This window comes from Peromyscus leucopus, chromosome 3, assembly GCF_004664715.2.
Source record: "Peromyscus leucopus breed LL Stock chromosome 3, UCI_PerLeu_2.1, whole genome shotgun sequence".
In the NCBI taxonomy this organism is placed as follows: Eukaryota; Metazoa; Chordata; class Mammalia; order Rodentia; family Cricetidae; genus Peromyscus; species Peromyscus leucopus.
The window spans coordinates 73,466,981-73,486,160 of record NC_051065.1 but is presented as its reverse complement, the minus strand read 5'-3'; the positions used below and the strand labels follow the sequence as shown (position 1 = coordinate 73,486,160).

General features: G+C 48.5%; 1 protein-coding gene and 1 non-coding gene across 2 annotated transcripts in view; one reads left to right on the top strand and one right to left on the bottom strand.

Annotated features, from left to right (window-relative positions):
• Nucleotides 1–408, bottom strand: part of Gars1 (glycyl-tRNA synthetase 1) — a 40,829-nt gene extending 40,421 nt beyond the window's left edge. The window contains exon 1 of the mRNA XM_028864112.2: nucleotides 167–408. Within this exon, the coding sequence (XP_028719945.1) occupies nucleotides 167–358 (192 nt within the window). The 5' untranslated portion in view covers nucleotides 359–408. The remainder of the gene's footprint in view (nucleotides 1–166) is intronic.
• Nucleotides 409–18,295: 17,887 nt separating this feature from the next.
• Nucleotides 18,296–18,378, top strand: Trnal-cag. Its single transcript has one exon. It is a non-coding gene; the product is annotated as a tRNA-Leu (tRNA).
• The last annotated feature ends 802 nt before the right edge of the window (nucleotides 18,379–19,180 follow it).

Here is a 19,180-nt window from a genome sequence, read left to right as displayed (position 1 = left end):
AACGAGTCAAGAAGACCCAGGCCACCGGGGTGCGCGGGCGGCGGAGCCTGCGGCCGGACCCGGGGTATGCAGCGAGGGCACGAGGCCCGAGGATCGCGGGTGCGTGGCCGGGGGGAGGACCGTCCGGAGGGGGCGCCGGGCGCGGACGCGGGCAGGGGACCGGTACCTGCTGGCGCACGGCTAGCCGCAGTGGGGCCAGCAGCTCCTCGGCGCTGTCCATGCTGCTCCGGGAGGCGGCGGGCTGCGCGGGGACGCTGAGGAGCCGCTGCGAGGCGGGCGCGGCGACGACTCGGGCCGGCGAGGGTAGCAGCAGCGCGGCGCGGGTGGCTCTGAGCAGCGTGGGCAGCCGACAGGGCATGAGCACGCCGCCTAGGCGGTGCGCGGGGCGGCTACGGAAGCGGCGCGCGGCCCGCCCGGTGCATGATGAAATCTTGCAGGCAGGCCGCAGGCGCGCGCAGCCGCACTTTCCGCCAGGCGCGCGCAGCCGCCGCCGCCGCCGCGTCGGCAGCCGCAGATTCGGCACAGCACCCGGAAGGGCAGCTACTGGCTCAGGGACGGGAGAAGGAGGACACCGCCCGCAAAGGCACAGAAGAATAGGCAGGGCGTCTGAGAATGCGGACCTAGCTAGATGCCCGAGCATCTTCAGATCCTAGGCCCAGAAGACGCTCGAGTCGTCCAAGTGGAACACACACTTCTGTTTGTTCGCTGCTTAGAAGACTACATAAAGTCACATCAAATAGAGACCTGGAGTTAATAAGCAAGGCACAGTGGTGCACAGCTATAATCCCAGCACTTGGAAGCTGAGGCAAGAGGATCTAGACCAGCGTAAGATACATAGTGAGCCCCCCGCCCCCACACCCTACCCCGTCTCTAAGAAAGAAAAAAAGAAAGAAGAAGAAAAAAAAAAAAAACGTTGCTCAAGCTCCAATGTTCCTCAGAATATTACTAAGAACTGGGGTTGCTGTTCTTCTCAGGGCATGCCAGTTAACTTGAAAGACATGGTATGAAAGCAAGGAAAGGTGACTACATGGCAAACCAGCTCATCGAGAAGCCAAGGGAACTCTTGCCTCAAAAGTTTTTGCAGAAAAGCTTAGTGGGTATTACATAGGTAGGTGATGGATGCTCCCAAACTTGTGGGCACCTCACAGCCAGCAAACCAGATGATGATGGGCCAAATGAAGTACATCTTCTCCCTATGATCCAATCAGGAGATACTACCTTCCAGTTTTACAAATGTCAAGAAAAAACGTCATTATCCTTGGGCTATTCTTACCATTGATTAGTTAGATTTTACACAAGGGACCATCTAGAGGGTAGTGAAGCTGGCCCGAGGCCCTCTTTCAGATAGCCAAACCCCTTGCAATGAGAGACCACTTCTCAACTCCCAAAAGTAGTTGATGCTGGTTTTTAAGATGAGGAACCAGGCACAAAGCAGTTCCTAACTTGCCCAGTTACCACCAAGACAAGAGGAGGAGGCTTGTGAGACCCGGGGAAGCTCTTCAGTTGCTTTCAGCACCAAATTTAGGGATCATGTGCATTTCATTAGCTTTACTAAAGATAATGTCTGGGACACCATGGCAATCCTTGTGTTATCAGAAACTTGAAAGTTTAAACCACTGGTCCTTTCCTGGGTCCTGCATGGGTGTCCCAGGGTGACCTTTCAAGGTCTAAGGGCTTAAAATTTCACCCTCAGAACGTGCTAATGTCACAGTGTTTTAAACATATACCCTCTGAAGAGCTATGACAAAGACTACTGTTCCTTAATTCTCACCTTAATCCTCACCTTTCCTACTGCAGACCACCACGTGTCTGCTATAAAGGGTCCAGGAGGCAGGTCCGAGTTTGTTCTCATCTCCACACACTTGGCAGCCTTGTGTATACTTTTTTCTTCTTATTATTTTGCAAAAATGGTGCTTTCAGTGGCTGGCCTGGCATGCAACTGACATGATGGACCTGCTTTGAGCAAGCCAGGAGCAAGTCCAGACAGACGTTTACCTATTGTCCAACACTTCCCCGTGTAGGGAACCTGTGAGCTAATCCAAGCACTGACTGGACCACTTGTCCCATGGACTTGACCCTTCGCTGCCAACCTGCAGATTTCACTTAGCATTTGAGAATGCTTTCTGGGCTTGGGAGACATTTGATGTAAATAGCCAGGTTCCCCATTTCTTCTTCTCCCTGGTTTGGCATTTGTTGTGAGGGTTTTAGTACCAGGCACACAGTAGTGGTTTGGCCTCCACCTCAAGGATCTTGGAATACTGTTGCTTGGAAGTTTGGCATTTAGCCAGCCCTAGTTAAAATGCAAACGTCTGAGATTAACACCTAGACTCACTTGAGACTGAAATAAAGACATATGAGCAGCAAAAGAGGCTTTTACGCACCAACCTCTTTTAGCAACTTGCTTCATCAGAAAAATTTAGTCCACAATCTACATAAGATTTGAACATGAAAAGTTTACTCATATGAACAGGTAACTTTCACCTGTTCTATTCTGTCATAAAATAATTTGGATTCATCTGGGTTTTTATAAGCCGGTAAATTGATATTGTTATATGGTTCTGTCTCATGGATTTGTTGATAAAATAACAAACTATTTTATTTAAATTGCTGCATCCTTCTCTTCAGGGAGCAGCCACCACCGCTCCCTGGAGACGTTGACTGGGAGTCTGTTCTCACAGCTGCAGCAGAGGTCTGTCCCCACTCAGGGAACCATGACAGGACTTGGCGACTCAAATGGGCAGATGTAGTCTTCCCCTCACACCCCCTGTTTGTCTCACCTCGTGAAGACACCCCCTCAGCCTCCTGTAGAACTGCGCCGAGGGCCCAGCTGCTCTCCTCACCAACACCTGGGAAGAAATGGAAATGTAGTGCAAAAGAACAAGCGGGACTCCAGTGGACACTTGCTGGAGCCTCTGTGTTGCCTTCAGTAGAATCTGTCAACTACGACAAAGTGTGTGAATTAATTAGAGAAAAGTATTATGTCTCTCTTCAGACAAAATCAAGGGACTAGGGGCCGGCTAGATGGCTCAGTGGATAAAGTGATTGCTGGGCAAGCACGAGGGCGTGAGTTCAGATCCCCAGCTCCCGTGTAAAAGCCAGACCCATAACATGCATCGTGTCCCAGCACTGGGTGTATGGAGACAGGCAGATTCTTGCTGGCCTGCCAATCTAGCTAAAACAGTGAGTCCCAGGTCAGATGAGAGGTTCTATCTCAAAAAGTCAGTTGGAGAGTGACAGAGGAAACCCCAACATTGAGCTCTGGCTTCCACACGCACAGGCCTGTACACCCTCCCACCCCCCTATCCCCTACCACATGCGCACACATGGATCCATCACAAACAAAGAAGAGGAAAGTAAATGAAGAAATAGCTATGAGAGGTTGAGGTCCATCACAGCGTTCAGGTCAGAGACAAGACAAGCCCTGCATGGTGAAGACTGCCTGAAACACACCTTCCTGTCCACGGTCTCGCCCTTCCTCCTCTCCCTCCTTACAAATGGCTCTGTTTTCCTCAATCCTAAGCTAGAGCTTTGAGGAACAGCCTCTCTGTAACTGAGAAGTCCAGTTCCACCGTCAGCCAGTGAACCCAAAGGCTTGAGGAAGAGAATGCCAGGAGAGGAAAGGGCTCTGTGGGCAGCGGGCAGCAGGTGGAAGGAGGGGGGCTGCCAGCCAGATTCCACCTCACCAGGGCCACAGATGCAAAAGCCTGGGTGGCGTCCCTGGGGAGTCTAATTGCAGATAGATCCACGTAGACTGGGATGACCATTCTTGTGGTAATCAAGTCTCTTGATGTAGTTTTGATGCTGTCCACGTGTGTTCCTGTAAGCCTAAAGAACGATGACTGGTTGGGCTGTGTCAGGCTATCGCTGGGGCAGTCTGGCGACTCCACTACATCACACCCTGTAGCCATGTGTGGTGTTGGTGGCGTGCATGTAGGACACAGGAGAAGGGAGGAGGTGTAGAGATAACTGGACTTACAAAAGACCTGTCTACACATAGTTTTCTGGGAGTTTGGGATAGGCAGGGAGGGATCCCTCACAGTCTTGGGGACAGTTGTCCTCAGAGGGGGGACTGACTGCTGGTCCTGGTTAAAACACTCACCTGGGTCAGAGGCTCCCAACTTTTTTCTGTCTCCACTAGGAGTTAAGTGGCCGGAACCTTTGTGCTCCCTCCTTCCCTGGTCTGTCCTGCAGGCTAAGGTGTGTGGTGCCTTCTCGGGCACCCAGACCTGGGTTCCTAAGCCTGCCACATTGAAGAATCCTAAGGGATGCTACCCAGATCCTGATGTGGAAGAGGCAGTATTCCATTTCTAGCCCCAGACTCTCCTCCAACTATCTTGAAACCTTAAATAATATCCTTCTCCTCTCTAGCCTCAGTCTTGCCGTGTGAACAGCGAGAGGACCAGGACCTGCTTGCCTCCTGGACTCTTCCTACTCTAACTGAAGATCTGTTAACTTGTGGAAAGTAGATTTCACTTTGTCCAGTAGAGGGGAGCAGTTCCCTGTGAACCAGCACCTAGGTGGTGCCAGGGCTAGGAAAGTGGGGTGCCAGCTCTACAGAGGCCTTAGTGCAGACAACTTGCTGAGGAGCTGTCGCTTGAGAGGATGCCGGGAAGCCTGGCAAGCCCCTTCTCCACTCTTGGGGCAACCTACACACGCTGCTCCTCTTCTGCAGGGAAAGGTGAGTCCATCATCCGAGAGTCACGATGCCATGTATGGCTTTGCCATTTTGGTGGGGGAAGTGGTAATGTATTTAAGCCACAAAAGCAAAACAGGTAAAGGAGAAGCCTGCCAAAGTGGGATGCGCACACAGGGTTTATTCCCAATCCTCCCCCAGGCCGTTCCTTTAAAATGTCTCATCCCAGTTCCCTTAGAAAGTCCTCCATGGTGTTTGCCTCCTGGTCACCTCACACAAACAAATTCTAGGTCATGGTGGTGGACTAGGACTGGGCATGACATACCTGGTTGACACTCCAACCGCAGGTGAGAAGGCAGAGCCTTCGCTGCCCTGACAGAGCTCTCCCGCAGAGCTCACACCATAAGGTACCTCACTGCCTCAGAAAGAGGCTACCCAGTCAGAAGCATCCTCAGAGGATAGTGCAGGAGGGGGACACAGTGGTGGACTGTTTGGCCACCATAAACACAGATAAGGGGCCATACGTAGTGATGATAAGTGGCCTGCTTGAGAAAACAGAAGTCTCCACCTACCATATTTCATGTTTAAATTTGATCGTGTGATGTCCGCAGCCACAAAGCTCACCCGTGACTTCCTACATCCAGGTCCAAGTCCATCCTCCCAGTGGCCTACGGCCAGCCTCCTGTCTAGCCAGTCCCCCTCATACTCAGTGATGCAGCCCCCAGCCACACCCTCCACACCTGGCCTGTACCTCATATTGGTGAGGCTACTAGGGAAACACGAGACATTGGGGCAGCTCAGAAGACACAGCGGGGCATGGGGGTAAATCAGGGGGTTCAGAGTTGGGGAGATTCTGGCAGACAGGCTCTAGAAGGTCTGGACCAAAACAGCAGAGCTGTGTACTCCCGAGGAGGTCTGGACCAAAACAGCAGAGCCGTGTACTCCCGCAGAACTGTGGTCACGAGTCAGAGGTGTGAGGACCAGAGGTCGAGAGCACGTGCTGTTGCATCCATAGAAGAGGAAGGTGGTGTGAAGGTCAGATGGGTGTGGGGACCAAAGGATGCAGAGCTAAGTTCTTTGAGCTTCTCTGGCTCTTCCCCCTAAGCTGACAAGTCTCTGTCTCCATGTGCACCTTCTAGGTGAGGAGACCAAGATGACACAGCAGGACACACCACCTGGGGCCCACCCACCCTCCTCAGGAGCGCTCCCCACAGACTACTGCCCGCGTGTCTCCCTGCCAAGCTGGGTCCTATGGTGTGACAGTTACGCTTTATCTGTCAGTTTGACTGGGCCACCGTGCTAGCCAGTGTTCATCGCTATAACAAAACACCTGGGAGAAACAAATGAGGCAGGATTCGTTTTGATTTCATCTCAGGGGTCATAGTTGGTGGCTGGCTCACTCTTTCTGGGCCTGTTGGGCAGCAGAATTTAACAACTGCTGTTTACCTCACGCAGCCAGGGAGCAGAGAGAGAAGGAGCTATAGGAGGTATAGTGGGGTCCCATCCTGCCAGCCCACCTTATAGATGCCTGACCCTCTAATCTCCACAACCACAGGCATCCGGACATGTTCCCATATGCATACACACACATAAATATTCACACATCCTGTTACTCCTGTTTCCCTGGAAAACCTGGGAACGTGATTCAGCTGTGCACAGTGTTGTGCATTTAGGGAAGGGATAAAGGCTATTTGGTAAGTGCTATGGTTTGACTGTGAGATGTTTGAACATGTGGTCCCCAGCAGATGGAGCTGTTATTGGGGAAGGGGGGGGCATGTTTAGGAGGTAAGGCATCGCTGGAGGAAATTGCTCACTTGGAGGTAAATCTTAGGGAGCGGTTATAGTCCATTCTACCCCTTCCTCCCTCTCTCCTCTCCTCCCCATGCCCGGTCTCCTTTCTCCCTCCCTCTCTCCTTCCTGACTATTAATGTTACTTAACTAGCTGCCTCGTGATCTCAAATATGCTGGAGGACTGAGCCACCTCCTGCCATGTCTTTCCAATCATCCTGGACTGTGCCCCCAAACTGTGAGCCATAATAAATCCTTCCTCCTTAAGTTACTTCTTGCCAAGCAGTTAGTCACAGTGAGCAGAAACGTCATGAGCACAGTAGGCCCCCCACAGTTTCGTCTTGTACAACCAGCAGCACATCAGGGCAGCACAGCCCCATCAGGCCCCACCGCCCTGTAAGGAATAGCCACTCCTCCCATCATGCTTTGCAGGGCCAAGCCTCCCGCATCCTGGGACACTGGCCCCTTGTGTCCATTGTCCTGTGAAAATGTGCCATCCCTGGCTGTTGTGGGTGGAGAGATGGAGGCGCTGAGTCAGTGTCTGGTCATCTTTCGTCCTTTTCGCCTGTGTCCTTAGGGCGATAACATATGGACAGTGTAAAATATGGGACCTGTTCTTCTAAGTCATTTTCCAGGAAGAAAGCACTGTTGCTTCCAACATTGCTGCTGCTTCAGAATGACATACAAAAGTCTTGCGTTGTGCATCATGCATAAACGATTCAATTATTTTGTGATTTCTGTAGTGATGTTTAGGAGCTGTGCTCTGTCCATTCTAGAGGTTTCTGTTCCGGCTAACCCAAACAAGCCAGGCTAGAGTCAACATTGACACGAGCTGCTTTAATGGGGACATTGAACTTATCCTCTGTTGTCATCATCATAGTAGTCGAGCAGGATGAGGGTGGAGTGGATGCAGATAAGGGCGGAGTGGATGCAGTGGATGCAGATAAGGGCGAGTGGATGCAGGCGGACTCAGAGACAGGAGTCTTTGCAGACTGCCGGCAAAGTGCTAATTGCTAGATGGAGTGAGGGCCTCACCCCAACTTGGCCTTAGCTTCCTTGGAAGGGTCTGGTTGGTTTTTTTGAGATAGTGTTTCACTATGTATCCTACTGAGGGATCAGGACTTAAAAGATCCCTTAGAGAAAGGGAGGAGCCACAATAGATAATAGAGAAGGCAAACTTCTGGCCTCTTTCTCATACTACTGACCAGAGACAGAGGCCTAAATGCCTTTTCTCCCAGGGTGCCTGACCAGTTCGACAAGTTCAAGGCTAACCCAGGACATGTTTACCCCAAAGTCATGGATCTATCAGTCTCACTGTCTTTAAACTGACCAACCGTAAATGAGAGTAGAAATACCCTTAAAAATCCCAGCCCTTGGGGCTGGAGAGATGGCTCAGTGGTTAGGAGCAATGGCCATGTGGGTGCTGGGATTGAACCAGGGTTCTCTGGAAGAGGAGAGAACCCTGGTTCAATCCCAGCACCCACATGGCAACTCATGACTGTCTGGAACTCCCAGATCTGACACCCTCATACAGGCATATATGCAGGCAAAACACATAAAATAAAAAGCACATAAAATAAAAATAAATCAATTATTTTTAAAAAAAATCCCAGCCCTCAAGTAGAGTCATGGCTTCTACTCTGTGGAGGGTCTTTCTCTCCATGAACCCTACTGTGAGTGTTTCCTCACCTCCTAATCAAAGCCTTTCTTCTCTGGTTGGCTTCTGTTTGCTGTGTCCAAGATTCTATGGTGCTCCCTGTCATGCTTGAGGTTCTCCTGCCTTTCAATCCTTTTGGTGACAGAGAAAATGAACCTGACTAAGACCCACAGATGATAATACCAAATTGATCTTGAACTCACTCTAAAAGCTAGGCCAACCTCTAGCTTCTGCTTCCTAAATCCTGATATTGTAGGCATGTGTCCTCACACCTGATTCGGGAAATATATTGTTTAGTAAGAAATGGTAAGCAATCTTGCTGACTCTCTGGGGTGGGGGATGTGGTGTCATCAAAGCCGTTCACTTATAAGCACAACCTGAGAAACAGCCCAGGCAAGTAGTAAACGAGGCCTTGCACTTAGTCATCTGCATCCGGGAGGTCAGGGCCGGAGGTGGACTGCCTCTCACAAATACCCGCCACAAGGTACTTGGCCAAATTTAACTTTCCTTTGGCTGCTCTGACTCATCGGACTCGCAGAGGTGGGGAGCAAATCTGCTCACTTTGATTCCTACATCATTTAAACCCGAGGCAGGGCTGGAACATGGCTGAGCAGCAAAGCATGAGCTGAGCATGCACAGGGTTTGAGGCATGGGTCTGGCCAGCCTTGGCTGCTTAGCTGGAGCGCTCTGTGGATGGCTAATGCCTCATAGGTACTGAGTGTCTTAGTTCATGTGTTTGCTGCTCTAATAAACCACCCCAGACTGGGGCACTGGTAAGGAGTGGAGACATTTCTTACCTCTCCGGACACTGCAATGTCCGAGTTTGAGGGCCAGCACTGGGATGGGGGCCTCTGACTGCATTACTCCTGGTGAGACCACATGGGAAGAGGCGTGCATATGTGTGAGAGAGTCGCTTCGTTAGGAAGGCCACTCCCAAATAATTAAACCAGTCCCACAACAGTGGCATCCATCCATCCATCCATTCATCCATCCATCCATCCATCCATCCATCCATCCATCCATCCACAAACATGCACCCTTCTTGATGACCTCACAGTGAAGGTGGCCATGCCACTGGCTTCACTGCTCCATTTTAACCTTCTCTGCCTCTATTTTTGTCAGTTTTTCTTCCTGGTAGTTCCCTTCTGCAGTTGACCTTGGATTTCTGGAACGACAGGCCTGAGTGACAAACATCTTTAGGACAAGGGACTGAAGAGCCTCCGAGCAACAGTGAGTCTCACAGGACAGGTTACCACACCTGTAAATGAGGCCCACAGTGGTGAGGAAGCATGTGGAACAAGAGTAGTCAGATCATGGGACCCAGATTACTTCCCTTAAGTGATGGCAGGAGAGTGACTTCCCAGAATCCCTTGCAGAACAAAAGTGGGATGGACCAGCCAGACCCCTGGCCTGGTAAAGATACCGGCTATGCCTGCCTGTCCTAGGTAGGGTTTTTATTGCAGTGATAAAACACCATGGCCAATCGAAACTTAGGGAGGAAAAGGTTTATTTTGTTTACAATTCCCTATCACAGTAAGTCATCCAGGGAAATCAGGGCAAGAATCTGAAGGCAGGAACTGAAGCAGAGGCCGTGGAGGATTGCTGCTTACTGACTTGCTCTTCATGGCTTGCTCAGCCTGCTTTCTTATACAATCCAGGACTACCACCTCAGGGGTAGCACCACCCACAATGAGCTGGGCCCTTCCCCATCAATCATTAATTAAGAAGATGCTCCACAGGCTTGCCCATAGCTTGATCTTATGGGGGCATTTTCTCAATTGAGGTTCCTTCCTCTCAGATGACTCTAGCTTGTGTCAAGTTGACATAAAACTAGCAGGACAATACCTAAGTCCCTCTCTTCCCTTGCTAATCCCTGGATGACAGACTTGATCTCCTTTTTCTGTTCTCCCCAATGTGCCCTCATTCATTAAATCTCCATTCTCTGCCTTTCCCCACGGCTTGTCCATTGGGACACCCAGAGTCAGGACTCTTGCGTTATTAGACCAGTAGCAGCAATGACAATTCAGTATGAGTCTTGGACAGCCAAATCATAGCCTTGCCTGTGTGAGTGAGAGGTGTATAATTTGATTTCCATTTATGTCTTCATCTATAGCCTAAATGACGGGGGGAGGGGCACAGTTGTGGGGTGCCTGGGGATAGCAAGGGGTATGTATACCAAGTGTAGATTCCAAGTTTGAGTAGTCTGGGCAGAGGGGTTACAGGCAGTAGCAGACAAAACCCTATCCCACTACAACATGGCTGAGAGGACCCCGCCTCTAACTCCTGTTCGGGCTCAGGCACTTGGAAGCAGACGTGAAGGGGGCATAGCCTGGCCCTGCCACCATATCACTAAAATCTCGGGTGTCAGGGATGGAAACCCACCCTGACCAAACGCATACGAGCTGCCTGTTTTTCTTCCTCCTTGTCCCTTCCACACATCCTGAAACACTCAGCAGTCACAGGGCAATCCTTCTACCCTTGCCCATGGGCTCTAGGCCCCAGCATGGCCTAGACACTTTGACAACCTAGTTAGGAGTCTAGATGATTGGGCAAATTGAGCCATGAAGAATTTAGGGTATATTACAGGATTGAGGGAAGAACTAGTTGGGTTCTGGGAAGTCAGAGCACTTCAGGGACTCTACCTCAGGGGCTTGGCTGCAATCATTTTTGGATTCCCATTCAGATTCAAATTCACTGAAAAGAAAGAGTTCTCCTGGGGATACATAGTACTAGGATGCTTGCCTGTACCCATGAATCCCCCGGCACGGTAAAATAATAAATAGTAACAGTAATAATCTGGGGAAAGAATCAAATTGTATCAGTTGTTCAGGGCTGATGCCATCTATTGTGGTTTTGGTTTTGTGGAAGAAACACCATGTATATCATGCTCAGCCTGTCCTCCCTGGAGAAGGCCTAGACGGCTTCATCAATGAAGTGATGACCACAAGAACCGATCAATAGCCCAGGATGATCATAGTAAGCCTCAGGGAAGAGATGGAGGGCTCAGGAGGCAGTGCACTGTGGATCACAGAGCTCAGGAGTCTCAGGCGAGAAACTCCTAAGACCCAAAGCAAAGCATGAGGCTTCTGTGAAGTGTTAGACGTTTGCTCATATCACCCCTGAAACTCTCACTCAAGGCTCACGGAGAACTAACATTTGATCACTTCACGGTGCATTTCAATTTCCTTTTGTCATAGCTTTGTGCAATCTAAAGATTTGAACTCAAGAATGTACCGTCACTCTTCCTCTCAGGAGTTCTGGGCACTCTGGCACACAGGACTTTCTGAAACCTGCCCAAAACCAGCCAGGAGGGGTCCAGCAGAGAGATGGTTCAGTTAACTCATTGACAAGATCACTACTTAGAGGTAGGTGAGGAAAGAGAAAACTTAGAGGGAATACTCAGATCTGAAATTGAAGCAGCTACCTTCGTGGGTCTCTTTTGGAAATGAATACTAACTACCTACTACATATAAAGTGACGTGTTTAATGATAAAGATCCCAAATAGATAGGCTACAGCTCTGCCCTGGATGCTCCCTGGATGAGGGTGAAAGCATTTTGATATTTAGGGGAATTGTCAAGACTTAAGGTCAACAAGCTATTGTTATATGTCACGACTTCTTTGTGGTTATTAAACGATGCTTAGTGGCTATCGGGTGTGGCTCTGTGCCAGAACACTTGACTAACACCCACGAGGCTCGGTCTCCAACGTTACAAAACAAAAACGATGCATGCTGGAGAGAATTGGGGAGATTAAGAAATGTAAAAATCGTTTCTTATTCTGTCACTAGAAATAACCACTGTTAATATTTTCTCTGCCTATATGGTTGTAATAACAAGCATTTAAATGTAAGGTTTATTCTTGGCCAGAGAACAGGAGAAGCCTGGAGACCAAGAGAGCTTTACATCAGCTGCTTCCTAAGAACTAACATTGGCTTTACACACCCGTGCGACAGGGTCTGTGGTACAATCATCTCATCATCACACCCCACGCACACCCCATGCAGGGGGTGCCATGGCAGCCCCGGCTTTACAGAGAAAAGCGAAATGCAGTGAGGCTGATCGGCCAGTCTCATAACCAGTGAGTGGCACTGATCAGACTCACCCAGAACTTCCTGTTCTCAGATTCTGAGCCAGGCCAAGACTGTAGCCAACAGAGGCTCTGCCACTAAAAGGACGAATGTAAGATCCACATGGTGCCAGAGCTGGGGTTTCATTTTTTCGGGAGACTGTGGAATACTACAGACAAAAAAGAGCTGAAAGAGCTGATGCTCAAAAACAAAACAAACTAAAACAAGAAGCAGCAACAATCTGCATGAAACTTTGGTCTCTGCCAGCTCTCTAGTAGTGATGTAAAGGGAAGAAACACATGCTGGGAGAGGAAAGAACGCCAGCGCCTCTTAGTACAGTACTGCCCCCTGGTGGAAATAATGGTGTATAACAAGGTTCAGCAAGGTTAGCTCCTAGGGATGTTACTAGGCTGGGGAAGAAATGAAAGGAAAAGAAAGTGGGAAGGCTTAGAGAAACTCCTATCATTCTCCTGTATGGCTTATTTGGGCAGCGCTAGGTGTTGAATGTAGGGCCTCTGGCATGCTATGAAAACTCTCTACCATTGAGCCACACTCCATACCTAATATATTCTCCCCTTTTGTTGAGATCATCATTGTTTGATTTTTGAGAGAGAGTCTTGCTCTGTAGCTCAGGCTGGCCTGGAGCTCACGATCCTCTCACTTTACCAAACCCAGACCCTCCCACAGTCTTTTGTTACAATGACTTTACCTCTGACTTCCCATCCTACAGTGCTTTAGATGAGGACTAACTATCATTCGGCCGTTTTTAGGACTTACAGGACAGCATCTAAAAATCTACTCGTCTATGACTGCTAGAAGACAGAACCGTGGTCGCCTACAGTAGGGGAGGGGGATGGGAGAGGAGGGGCTGGAAGGGGCATGGAAGAGCTTGGTGGGTTTGGAAAATGTCCTAATTGTGATACCTCAGTAAAACCCCCCACTCTATCCCCTACAGACAAAGAGAAGCTTAAACCAGGATTCCTAAGTGTAGATAAGAACTTAGACCCCTTTTCCCCGGGTGGCTGTATCTGCTACAGGGACTTTGGAAAACACAGTCAGGATATTCTTCCAAAAGACTAAAAAGGGAGGCGGGTTAACATAAATTATATGGTCTGTGCCTTTAAGAACTAGCCTCACAAAGAAAGGGGAGCGCTCCTTCCAACCTCCCTGCTGTGAGTGAGAGATTTGGAAGAGCCTCCCTGGAGGCTTGTAAACTTAGAAAACACCTTACTTTTGCATTCTGTACCTAAAGTCTCCAGTGGTGGCTTTGGGGATGTGATCTAGGCACAACAAGACCCTCACTCTATTGTCTCAAAAAGGGGGCCTTAGACAAAGATATCTCAATATAGATAGACCCAGGCCAGTTTCAAGTCCCCAGAAATGATGGCGCCAGCCCCAGGAACAAAAGAACAGAGTCAGGATGTCTGATGGTAACCAATTAACCACAAGATGCCCCTCTCCAGAGATAACATGACCAGACCCTGGAGAGGAGTTGTAAAACTCCTGACAGGGCAAACAGATAAGCTAGAATAAGATAAAGTCCAGGCCCGGGAAAAACTGGACCAATCAAGGATGGACCCGTACTAACCCCCTCCCCTCTAAGAAATTTTATGGGTTTTGCCTATAAAAACTAACTTCCCCAAGAAAGAGTAACTCTTCTCTGCCTCACTTGAGATGGCTTGAGTTGAGTTCCCTGTCATGACTTGTAAGAGATAAACCTTGCTTTTGCATTCTGGTATGCTCGTCCTTGGTGGTCTCTCTGGGGGTTACGATCTGGGCACAACACTAATCTTCTTTGGAATGGTGGCTACACAGGTGTACCCATACATATAAATGTACTCATTGCAAACTTAAGTTTTGTGCACTTGATCTATTATTCACAACAAAAACAAAAGTAACACATGTTGTCTATCAGGCTAACACGGAGCAACTGCCTAGCACTCTGCAAATGTCAAACATCATTTGTCCAGTGTTTTCTTTCAGCTGATGCTGACCTACCCCAAGTCTTCTGTCCATCCAAGCCACACAGGGCTCTTGCAAGTGGAGAGGGGTATTGTCAGCTGTCTCAAGCCTGCTGAGACCTGAGCAGAGGCTAGCCCTGTGCCCTCTGCTGAAATGTGGCCTGCTGATTTGAGGCCATGGAGAAAAGCAGAGTATTAACTAGGAGGCGCTCAGGAGGGTTGCCGCCTGAGAATTCCAGGGAGGGCGTGGTGGGAGTGGCTTGCAGCCAACACAGCTTGCTGATTGGGTCTTGCCTAACACAACCCTTCTTCACAGAGGCACTAGTCTCAAGAGCCAGCAGGTGGCAGCAACTCACGTGTGCCTTCACCCCACAGCTGAAGAACCCGGCATATGCACCAAGAGGACTATTACTCAGTCATAAAAGGGGAGGGAATATTCCAAGTGAGAACATATGCCAAGTGAGACAAACGACATACAAAAAGACAATTATCACAGGATTCCATTTATAATGATGTGCTGGCTAGTTTCATGTCAATTTGACACAGTTAGTCATCTGAGGGTAAGGAACCTCAACTGAGAAAATGCCTCCCTAAGATCAGGCTGGTGGGGGTTCTCCTGTCAGCTGTGCCTCAGTTTCCAGACTGTTCCAGCATTTTTAGGGTCCACACATCTGTGTGTGTTTACCTAGCTTAGCACTTGCTCATTTCATTCCTTGAGTTTCTTAAATCAAAAAATATTAATTATCAAATAAATGTCTCTCCAGAACTTTGGAAAACTTCAGCCACTGTTTAAAGAGTTTGCTCATCCCATTTTGTCTTTTGATGACTTGCTTAGGCCTTGAACTCACTATGCAGTCCCAGGCAGACCTTGAATTTACATTCCTTCTGCTTTGAGCTCCTAAGTAGCTGGGAATTACAGATGTGTGCCACCACATCTGGCATGAGAAGTGTTTTTAAACCTAGGGTGAATGCTATTGAGGTATCTAATTTAATATGTGTTTAAATATGTACATACAGAGGCATATGAATTAATTTTTGAAAGTCTGTGAATGAGAGCTCAGAAAAAGGATGATCTTTGAACATCTTTCTTTGTTATTTTTCTGGGGGAGACTGGGCACATATCTGTTCACCTCAGCAGGTATCAAGAGATCAGAGAACCATGTTTATTGAGGTTACTTACAGGAACATGGTACAGGATTACAAATAAAAAGCATGGGTGACTCAGGAGTCCATGATGCCCATTGCAAAGTTTCTAAGGATGCTACAGTCTGGGCATCCCATCCCACTAAAGACTTAGTTTAGTAAAAAAAAAAAAAAAAACTGTTAGATGCATTCCGCTCTGGAATCAGAAAACCGTTGACATTTATGAATGCAGAATGACATTTGGTATAAATGGTTTCCACCCAGGACTTTCAGATGAAGAATCCTGCTTTGAGCTTACATTTCATCATTTGCCACCTTCCTTCATCCCTTCTAAACTCTCTTTTGTATGGGTCAAAGCATTACATTATGAACAAACAGCCATGGTCCTTTTTGCCCATTTTCTTTCCTAAAAACTCTTTGCACTCCACAATCCACCTATCTCAAGCAATTAAAGTGGCTGCAATTTTTCCAGCTAATGGATTTGACTGATATGACCTTGTAATACATTTGTTTTTGTTTCTTTATTTACTAAGACAGCATCTTACTAAATCGCCCTGGCTGGCTGGAACTTTGCTCTGTGGACCAAGCTGCCTTTGAACTCACAGATACCTAGCTGATTGCCTCCAGACTGATGCTATTAAAGGCATTCAGCACCACAGTTGGTCACCTTTGTCTGTCTTAATTGAACTGTAGCCCACAACCATACTAGTCCTGAAAGTTACAAAAGCCTCAAAAGAATTCTGGGAATGCCAGGGATAAAAGAGACATTAGACTCTTCCTCCAGCTGAGTCTAGGCTAATTAGGACGCTGAATGCCAAATGAGTCCAGGTGTCTTTAAAATTGTATTTGTGACATCTCAGACTGTGAAAACTCCTCCACAGTCTGATGTCCTGCTGCTGAAATGTTACTTAGGGCTTTATTTCACGTCAGTATCCATGGATAATAACTGCATCAAAAACACTGAGTCAGGAAGGTTGAGCATGCCCGAATCCCAGCTGTCCTCAGGATAAAGGGAATCTGAGCTCAGGTCTGCATGTTGGTGTGGCCAACACTTTCCCAACTGAGCCACCTCCCCAGGACCCAAACAAACATCTTATTGCTCCTGCATTGGGGTTTGCACCTTGTAACTGTTTTGCTTATTTAGTGACTATGGTGATTTGAATAAGAATGGCCCCTGTAGGCTCTTCTATTTGAACACCTGGCCTTCAGTTGATGGAACAGTTTAGGGATGGATTAGGAGGTGTGGCCTTGTTGGAGGAGGTATGTCAGCTAGGGGGTGGGGTGGGCTTTGACTTTCAAAAGTCCATCCCAGGCTGTCTTGCTGTCTCTCTGCCTTCAAATTGCCAGGATGATGTAAGCTCTCAGCTACTGCTCCAATGCCATGCCTGCCTGCCTGCTGCCATGCTCCCTGTCATGATGATCATGGACTCACCCTCTGAAACTGCAAGCTAGCCGCCAATTAAATACTTCCTTTTATACGTTGCTTTGGTCAGGGTGTCTCTTCACAGGAAGAGACAGTAACTAAGCCAGTAGCAATCTCTGTATGATGGATATCCTTCGTATGTTAGTGCCAGCTGTGCTTTAAACTAAACCGTCTCTGAAACACTCCTTCCAAAGGGGATGCCATGGAAGATGGGGCAATGTGGGGAGACTCATTAGAAGGGGATTAATATGTGGGCCACACAGAATTGTGATACAGGTAAGCAAGGAAAGATGAAGGCTGGAGCAGAGAGGAAGACTGTGGAAGGTCCATGACCCAGGGGCACACAAGACGGAAAAGGGGGTCATCACAATTCTGTCCATACTACCATCTGAGGATAGCTGAGAGAGGAAGCACCAAAGGAGACTAAGCAGAGTTACTAGAACCTTCCTCAGGGATTGTCTTAGTTAAGGTTACTGACATTGTGATAAACATCATGACCAAAAGCAAGCTGGGGAGGAAAAGGTTTATTTGACTTATCAGTGTCCATATCACTGTCCATCACTGAAGGAAGTCAGGACAGGAACTCACACAGGGCAGGAACCTGGGGGCAGGAGCTGATGCAGAGGCCATGGAGGAGTGCTGCTTACTGGCTTGCTCTACACGGCTTGCTCAGCCTGCTTTCTTGTAGAATCCAGGGTTACCAACCCAGGGATGGCACCATCTACAATGGCCTGGGTGCTGTGGGATGTCTTTTCTGTATGCTGTGGATATGTGTTACTCCCATTGGCTAATAAATAAAGCTGCATTGGCCTAAGGCAGGGCAGGATGGAGCCAGGCTAGAAAATCCAAGAGAGATAGGAAAGAAGAAAGGAGAATGGGGGCAGACACTGTGAACCACTGCCAGGAGAAGCAAGATGTGAGAGTACCAGTAAGCCATGAAGCCGCATGGCAATGCATAGATTAATAGAAACAGGCTGAGCTATGTTGTAAGAGCTGGCTATCGAGAAGCCTGAGCCATTAGGCCATACAGTTTGCAAGTAATATAAGCCTCTGTGAGCTTACTTGGGTCCAAGAGGCTATGGGATGGGGGGCACACAGGAAAACTTCCGACTACACCTAGGCCCTCCCCCATCAATCACTAATTAAGAAAATGCCTTACAGCTGGATTTTATGGGAGGCATTTTCTCAATTGAGGCTTGCTCCTCTCTGATGACTCTAGCCTGTGTCAAGGCCACATAAGACTATCCAGCACAGGGATGTCATGGCATGAGACATGCTCCATGAAAGCTCCGTGAAAATAACTGAGCTGTGACAAAATGCAACAAGGAACAAGCAATGTTATTTTATCAAATTTCAAGTGTCATTGGTTGGCTTGAAAACACCCCCATTTCAGAAACCATAAAAACGTAGTCTAACTTGGAATTGATGGAACACAGCAGAATGTGGTCTGACAAGGAAGCAGTGAACGTAGGAGTCTGGAAGTTATGGAGCCTTAAAGAAGGGCCTTACTCCATCTTGGTAGGCAGGTATGCGCAGGACTCGGGCTGTGAGTTGCCACAGTAAGAGGTGCAGAAGGAGGCGTGATGTGTAGACTACCTTGGCAAGAAATGTAGGGAGGACATGTCAGGATGGCCGAGCGGTCTAAGGCGCTGCGTTCAGGTCGCAGTCTCCCCTGGAGGCGTGGGTTCGAATCCCACTTCTGACAATATCTCTGCCGGGCGGTGGTGGCGCACGCCTTTAATCCCAGCACTCGGGAGGCAGAGCCAGGCGGATCTCTGTGAGTTCGAGGCCAGCCTGGGCTACCAAGTGAGTCCCAGGAAAGGCGCAAAGCTACACAGAGAAACCCTGTCTCGAAAAACCAAAAAAAAAAAAAAAAAAAAAGAAATGTAGGGAGTGGAAAGTGTGATGGAGCTTGTGATGAGGCTGAGAAGAAACAGACGGAGAAGCTAATGGGAGAAGTTGGGGGGCGGGTTAGAGGTGGAAGGTATGTATGAGGCAGTGTAGGGTAAATTACTACAGAGGCGTGGCTACCGAGTAGGGCTGGGTTTGTTCCTTAGGGCTTTTCTGGTTTTTGTTTTGTGTTGTGTTGTGTTGTGTTGTGTTGTGTTGTTTGAGACAGTCTCACTGTGTAGCCCAGGTTGAACCCAGACTCACTATGTGGCTCAGGCTGCTCTTGAACTGATGGTCCTCCTGCCGTAACCTCCCAAATGCTGGGAAGACAGATGCGTGCTACATGCCCAGCTAGGACTGAGTTTAAGGAACTTTTGTTATTTATGTGACACTGAACATCTCCAGTTTCTGAGCCCTATCTGCCTTGCCCCGCCATACAGAGTTGCTGTAGAGTTGAGATTACCCCCATGAAATATATGGTAGGAAGACATGGTGAATGGCTAATGAACTGACCCACTATTGAGAAAATAAGAGAGTGTCATTGATGAGCCAAGTCCATGAGGGAAGGATGGATTCAGGCTATCCCTGAAAAGGAAAGGTGGTCGCTCTGAGGTAAA